Source organism: Quercus lobata, chromosome 9, assembly GCF_001633185.2.
Source record: "Quercus lobata isolate SW786 chromosome 9, ValleyOak3.0 Primary Assembly, whole genome shotgun sequence".
NCBI classification, from domain to species: Eukaryota; Viridiplantae; Streptophyta; class Magnoliopsida; order Fagales; family Fagaceae; genus Quercus; species Quercus lobata.
The window spans coordinates 25,682,120-25,689,455 of record NC_044912.1 but is presented as its reverse complement, the minus strand read 5'-3'; the positions used below and the strand labels follow the sequence as shown (position 1 = coordinate 25,689,455).

The window sequence follows — 7,336 nt, the reverse complement described above, 5'->3', positions numbered from 1 at the left end:
ATAGTTTTTAATAGAAGATTTTCTGAGGCTTAATTTATGGAGTGGAGGCTTGGCCCAATTGGCCCAAACTATAGTGGTAGCCCAATGTCAATCCTGTGCGCAGGATGGAAAAACTGTTATTTTGGAAATTAGGGTTTTATGTAGTTTTTGAGAGAGAAAATTGTACTGGCATATCTTGTATTTTTTTCCTAAGTATAATGAAATCTTTGCAACTCCGTAGACATAGGAAAATTTTCGAACAACGTAAATATTGTCTTGTGTGATTGCTTTCTTTGGTACATATTTTTCTCTATGTTTGCATCTTATAAATCTGGGAATTTCGTGATTATTCCATTCAACAACGTCCACTCGAGTCGAATCCCAAATCTTTTATTACCAATTGAGCTAATTGTAACCAAAATCTTTTTTCTTACTAGTTACTATAGTGGACCACGAGCTTTGAATGGGGAATTAAAATATTAACAATTGACAGAAGTAAAAACTAAATTAAAACGTGATTAATTGTTGCGTACTCATTAGTCATTATCTATGTGACAATGCAATTGGCCTTTAGCAACCAAAGATTTCTTCATTAAAAAAATTTAGATATTATTTCATGGCAGTACAGGCTCTTGGATTGTTCTGTGTCGATATTATAATTGGAATACACGTCGATGAGCACTCAATAATAAACTTTAGCTTTGTTCAAAAAAATAATAATAAAATTTATCTTTAAAAAATAATATTTTACCACTTTAAACTATATCTCAATTACACTTTAACTACACACACAAAAAAAAAAAAAAAAAAAAAAAAAAAAAAAAAAAAAAAGGTCCTATATGTGCGTTTTTAAAATGTGGCTGTAGCTCTTGAAAACATGGCTATAGGCCAATTCAGCCCATAGCTGCGTTTTTTTAAACCACATTTTCAGCCGCGGCCTAAATTTTTGGAATGCACGTTTTGCACTCCTAAACTATAATTTTTATTATACTTTGCACCCTAATATCAAATTTACTGTTAACTTAGATGGAAAAGTATAACACTATATGAAAAAACCATATTACTCATCTTCTCAATCCCTTAAAAATAAAGAAGAAATTGAGTTTACCATCCTAAATTATTATCTTAATTATACTCTGCATTATAAATTTTGAATTTCCATTCACGTTAACAACAAACTTAATGTTCAAGTGCAAAGTATAACAAGAGTTATAGTTTAAGATGAAGAACTTGCATTCAAAAAAAAGTTTAGGGTGAAATGTGTAATATGGTGAATAGTTTAAGATGGTAAAGTGTAATTTTCTCTTAAAAAAAATTACAAACTCTTTCTTAAAATTGAGGGATAGTTGATTCTATAAAAAAAAATAAAAGAAATTGAGGGACATCGTACAACAATTAGAGAAGGTTCACTTGCTTACTTAAAAAAGAAACTTAATCATTTATTGAGCTTCTACTTCAATTATATTATTATTAGTCTTTTAACAAAAAAAAACATAATTATTATTAGTCATTAATCCATGCAATAAATCAAAAAGCTTGTGAAAAGGTGTGTGTATATATATATATATATGAGACATATTTTAAGAAGAATAAGTAAATACTTTGTATTTTCAAAAAAAAAAAAAAAGGATTAATCCCACATTAGAAAATGAGTGTGAGTTATAAAAGTTTAATATTTGTGTTGTATATCCAATAGTTAAACATTTTTAAATATACATCATTATCAGTTTCTTTAAAACATTTTTCTCTTTCCTCATATGTGTGTTAAAATACTTAGTATTCTTAAAAAAAGTAAATAAATAAATCAAATTAGAGAAAAGACACCTACAAAATTTACTTAAAAATTTATTTAGAAAAAAAAAAAAAATCAAACCTAATTCAATTCAAATTTTTTTGGTGTTGGGTTGCTTTATAACTCTAAAAATCAAAAAAATTTAAAAATATATTTATTAAAACAAAGATAATTATTTTAATTAGACAATTAAAATAATTTATTATAAGGATTTTTTTTTTTTTTTTGGAGAGAATTTCAAGATCTCTTATTTAACCATCAAAGACTTTATCAATTGAGGTAACTAAAACCCACTTATAAATAATATAATTCTTTTAAATTTCTTTAAATAAACTTTAATTTATAATTTTAAACATAATTTTCAAATTTGTTAACTTTTCAGGTATGAATAATAGAGTTCCTCAAAAATGAAGTTTTTGATACACTTGACTAAAGAATGTCATGGCACATCTATGCCTGTACAACATATAGCGTTGACGTTGATAACCATTATATGCGAGTACTAACATATAAGACATAGCTTCTTTTCTTCTCTTTTTTTATTTATTTATTTTTTTTTACGTACAATATAATTTAAATTTATGATAAGATGATTAATTTTTATTATCAGACTCAAAATACGATTTTACAAGTGAGAATCTTCCAAAAAACTTAACTAAAACCCACAATAATATATATTTTTACTACACATGTTAAACATGCGATGTGAAATTGTTTTTTTTTTTTTTTGGAGAAAAATGTGAAATTGTAAATTATAATAGTGGATAGATATACGGGTGAGAATTTCCCAAACAATATATAAAGGCATATATCTAACATAAATTTTTATAATAAAAGGAGAGATACTTGTAACTCACAAATACTCATTCTTAATTTATTCTTAGATTCAGAGATGCAAAGATAGTCAAATAAAAAAGAGAAATGAGACAAAACTCATGAGAGAGAGAGAAAAAATTTGTGATTTGTGTTGTTGTTTAGTTTTGGAATGAACGGATTTGTATTGTTGTTTGATTTTGGGTGTATAAAAACATTTTTAAAAGTAAATTAAATTAATAAAAAAATACTTTAGATATATAAATTTTTTTTTCCAAGCCAACGGTGGATGAGGAGCCGACCAGAGGTACCCACGTTGAACTACCCACACCAAGACAGAACTTTTATTACAATTTTGGGTGTATAAAAACATTTTTAAAAGTAAATTAAATTAATAAAAAAATACTTTAGATATATAATTTTTTTTTCCAAGCCAACGGTAGATGAGGAGCCGACCAGAGGTACCCACGTTGAACTACCCACACCAAGACAGAACTTTTATTACACGTGTTAAACGTGATATAAATAATCACGGGTAGATATATGGGTGAGAATCTCCCAAGCCTATATAAAGGCACATATCTAACGTACATGTTTCAAAGTAATAAGTACGTACCCAAAAAACCATACTAAGCTTTATCAAAGGCCTTTGTCAATGGCTCTCAACCTATTTGCTTCACTCCCTATCTGCAATTTCCTAAGAGCAGCTCTCCCATCTAGAGGTCCCACCCATTTCAAATCACTTGTAACAAGCAGAAGTGACATTGTTCCTAGTTCTGTCCAGTGCAAGGTCTCCAACAAAATTTCAAGTAGTAATGATATTGTTCGGCGATCAGCTAATTACCAACCTCCCATTTGGGACTATGATTACATTCAGTCACTGAGAAGCGAGTACCTGGTACGTACGTACATAATATATAGTATTGTTTTCATTGTTAGATTTAATAGTACTTTAATTATTACTAGAAACTGATCAATGGGGTCATGTTAATTATAATATTGTGATGTAGGGAGAAGAGTACACAGGGCAAGTTAACAAGTTGAAGGAACAAGTGAGGATGATGCTTCACAAAGTGGTGGGTCCTTTAGAGCAATTGGAGCTAATAGATACTTTGCAAAGATTAGGATTGTTTTATCACTTTGAGAGTGAAATGAAGAGAATCTTGGAAGCTCTATACAACAATGATAATTGTGGTGATACATGGAAGGAGGAGAATTTATATGTCACAGCTCTTAAATTTCGACTGCTTAGACAACATGGATATAAGGTGTCCGAAGGTAATTAAGAAAAATTTTGATTTCATAGATTGGATATTTATTACTAACCAATGTTTTTAAACTGCGGTGCACTTTTGCCCCCTTATTTTTTGAATTGTTTTCATTTTGAGATTTTACATATCAAAATTTCCATTTTTTTGTTTTGCAAATTTTGTTTCATTTTTATATTGACCATATTCATTTCTATTAGCAATATGATTGTTAAGTTTTGATACTCTAAATTGTGCAAATATGATTGGATTGAATTGTTTAAGTGTATGTTGTGTGGGCATGTGCACAGAAGGAACTTGTATATATATAACTAATTATGAGAAGTTTCAATTGCAACTTGAGTAGTCCTTTTAGGGTGTAATTAAGTACAGATGTGGCTAGACCTCAAAAGTTCACAAATTAGGGTAAATTTAATAATTTTTTGTTAGAAACTAAACAAAAATAACAAGCTAGTCCCAAGTTTTTTGGGGTGATCCTTAATAAATCAATCATGATTGACAATATATATTATTTTCTGTCATTTTATTCTATACAAAAAATTTCTTGTCACTTCCATATTTGATAAATATTTTTTATTATTTTGACTAATGACATCTACAACACAAAAAACAATAAAAATAGATACAACTTACTTGAATTTGGTTTTGTGCATCAATGAATCTTAGATGACTATACACCTCGATGGGATAAAAAAGTGTGAATAATGCTACAAGCGCAAATTATTTTAAACCATTTTTACAAATTGTTGATGTGACGAATTCTTACATGAGCTTACTACTGACATCATTTTTTACGTATCAATAATCACCCATCGCATCAACAATTAGTAAAAAAAAAAAAATTGTAAAATAATTTGTGACTATAACATTACTCAAAAGTGCATTACACATCATAATTACACATTCAATACTTGATAACATGCTTCTTGAGCCCTTAGAACACCCTTTAATGATTGTTGGGTTGCTGAGTGCAGAAGTTTTCAATAGTTACATGGAGGGAGGCAGTTTTAAGAGATATCTTTGTGATGATACCAAGGGAATGCTATCCTTGTATGAAGCGTCATTCCTTTCAATAGAAGGTGAGAATAGCTTGGATGAAGCAAGAGAATTCTCAAAAAAACATCTCCAAGAATTTGTCAACCATAATAACGATCAATATCTTTCTACCATGGTGAGCCATGCCTTGGAGCTTCCACTACATTGGAGGATATTAAGAGTGGAAGCGAGATGGTTCATTGATGTATATAGGAGCAAAGAAGACATGAATCCTATCATGCTTGAGCTTGCAAAACTGGATTTCAACATAGTGCAAGCAACCCACCAGGAAGATCTCAAACAAGTGTCAAGGTCAAAAGCTTGTTAATTCTCATTCTATAAATTGAGCTACATTTTATATATAATTCTTGATTGGTAACATATTTATTGACAGCCCTTGGAACTTCCAAGTTAGAAGGATGACTATATAGAAATTGAAGCATAAACTGATAAATACTAAAATTAAAATCAAAACTCATGGCAAAAATAACAAATAATAAAATTAGTTATAGCCAAAACATTAAAATTAAAGCTAGTGTTTAACTTACCTGATTCGAAACGTAAGAAAATGCATTAAAATAAAAAGAAAATTGTCATTCTCTTGTTTCTTTCAAATAAAGGTGGTGGAGGAGCATTGGCCTAGGAGAAAAGCTAAGCTTTGTGAGAAATAGGCTGACAGAGAATTTCTTCTGGACAGTGGGGTGTACATTTCATCCTCGGTTTGGTTATTCTCGAAGAATCTCAACAAAGGCCAATCTAATCATTACGGTAATAGATGATGTTTATGATGTGTATGGCACTTTGGATGAACTTGAGCTCTTCACGGATGCTGTTGAGAGGTTAGCATTAATAGAAATAGGCCTTGAATGCTTCAAAGCTATCTTTGACATAATAACTTAAGTGAACTTTTTGTGATTTCAGTTGGAATATCAATGCAATGGATGGGCTCCCAGATTATATGAAGATGTGTTTCCTTGCTCTACAAAATTTAGTTAATGAAATGGCTTTTGATACACTTAAGGAACAAGGATTCCACATCATTCAATATTTTAAAAAATCAGTATGACCTTGACTTATAGATTCATCTATACTAATCTTTTAATATCTTCTTCTTGAACACATGATATGTTATACTAGCTCTAATTCATTGTTCCTTCGTAATTATTTCAGTGGGAAAATTTATGTAGAGCTTATTTGTTGGAAGCAAAGTGGTACTATAATGGATATACCCCTAGCCTTCAAGAATACCTTGATAATGCATGGGTATCAGTGTCAGTGCCAACTATACTATTGAATACTTATTTTTCAGCCACAAATCCAATAACAAAGGAAGCCTTAGATTTCTTCGAAGAATGCCCCAACATAATACGTTGGTCATCAATGATTATACGACTTGTAGATGATCTTGGAACATCTAAGGTATGTAGAACACACTATCCTAAGAGTATCATCAACCAAAAGTTCATACAGTTATTAATTTAAACCCTTACGATCTTTTCAAATTTTTTTTTTGAATCAGTTTGAGTTAGAAAGAGGTGATGTCCCTAAATCAATTCAATGTTACATGAATGAAACTGGTGCTAGTGAAGAAGATGCCTATGAATACATTAGGTGTTTGATTAGTGCAATATGGAAGAAGATAAATGAAGAACGAGCTGAGACTTCTCCCTTCTCTGACACATTTATTGAAATTATATTCAACATTGTAAGGGTGGCCCATTGCATGTACCAGTATGGAGATGGACATGGTGTTGGAAATCACGAAACTAAGGATTGTTTATTATCATTATTTGTTCAGCCCATTCCACTACAAAGAGATTGACATGATGAATTATTGATATATAAGGATGCAAATTTGAAGTTTTAATTCATCAATTGTATTATATATTACCTTTGAGATTTATGAGTGAGTTCGTTTGTGTTTGTGAGTGTTTTACTTATGTCGATGAGTTTTGGGAATGTTGTTTGTGTGAATATGTGAGAGTTTGTGAATTTAGTTTGCCATGTTTGATTGAATGTAATTGTAATCCCTGTAGACCATGTCATTCATTGTGAACTTCGGTTGGAATTATATGTAGATGTAGGCTTGGAGTTGGGGAAACCATGTTAAATATTGTTCTCTTGTCTAATTGTTTTATTTTCTTATTTGTGCAAAAGTGTTTTTGCTAGCCCTAAATTACAACAAATCAATATCAAATCTCAAAGTTTGGTCTTGGTAAAGTTCAAAAAAAAAAATTATGTTAGTGCATTTTCAGTAGCTTAATTGCATAATATTAAGCTAATCAAAAGATATAATTTTTTTGGTAACTTTTATGTCAAATGTATGATAAATGCTCTACCGGTGTCTTTTGTGTTTATCTCAGTAAGAATTTATTCCCTTAGAGCTTCCAAAATCAACCTACAGTTGCTCGTTCAATCACCAAAGTGAAGTATAAAGCTATTGTCAACA

At 30.0% G+C, this 7,336-nt stretch overlaps 1 protein-coding gene across 1 annotated transcript; it reads left to right on the top strand.

Moving 5' to 3' along the window:
- Positions 1 to 3,239: 3,239 nt before the first annotated feature.
- On the top strand, positions 3,240 to 6,709 carry LOC115961463 (myrcene synthase, chloroplastic-like). The gene is made up of 7 exons (XM_031080443.1): positions 3,240 to 3,482; positions 3,595 to 3,862; positions 4,827 to 5,199; positions 5,508 to 5,726; positions 5,809 to 5,947; positions 6,058 to 6,306; positions 6,407 to 6,709. The coding sequence occupies exons 1-7, from the start codon at positions 3,240 to 3,242 to the stop codon at positions 6,707 to 6,709; spliced, it is 1,794 nt and encodes a 597-aa protein (XP_030936303.1).
- Positions 6,710 to 7,336: the final 627 nt, after the last annotated feature.

What these genes read in the sequence shown, in the direction of transcription:
- LOC115961463 (XM_031080443.1), top strand. Translation starts at nt 3,240, where the DNA reads ATGGCTCTCAACCTATTTGCTTCACTCCCTATCTGCAATTTCCTAAGA. An exon ending in TGGATATAAGGTGTCCGAAG is followed by an intron (nt 3,863 to 4,826) that starts GTAATTAAGAAA and finishes TGCTGAGTGCAG; the next exon opens with AAGTTTTCAATAGTTACATG. An exon ending in TTCACGGATGCTGTTGAGAG is followed by an intron (nt 5,727 to 5,808) that starts GTTAGCATTAAT and finishes TTGTGATTTCAG; the next exon opens with TTGGAATATCAATGCAATGG.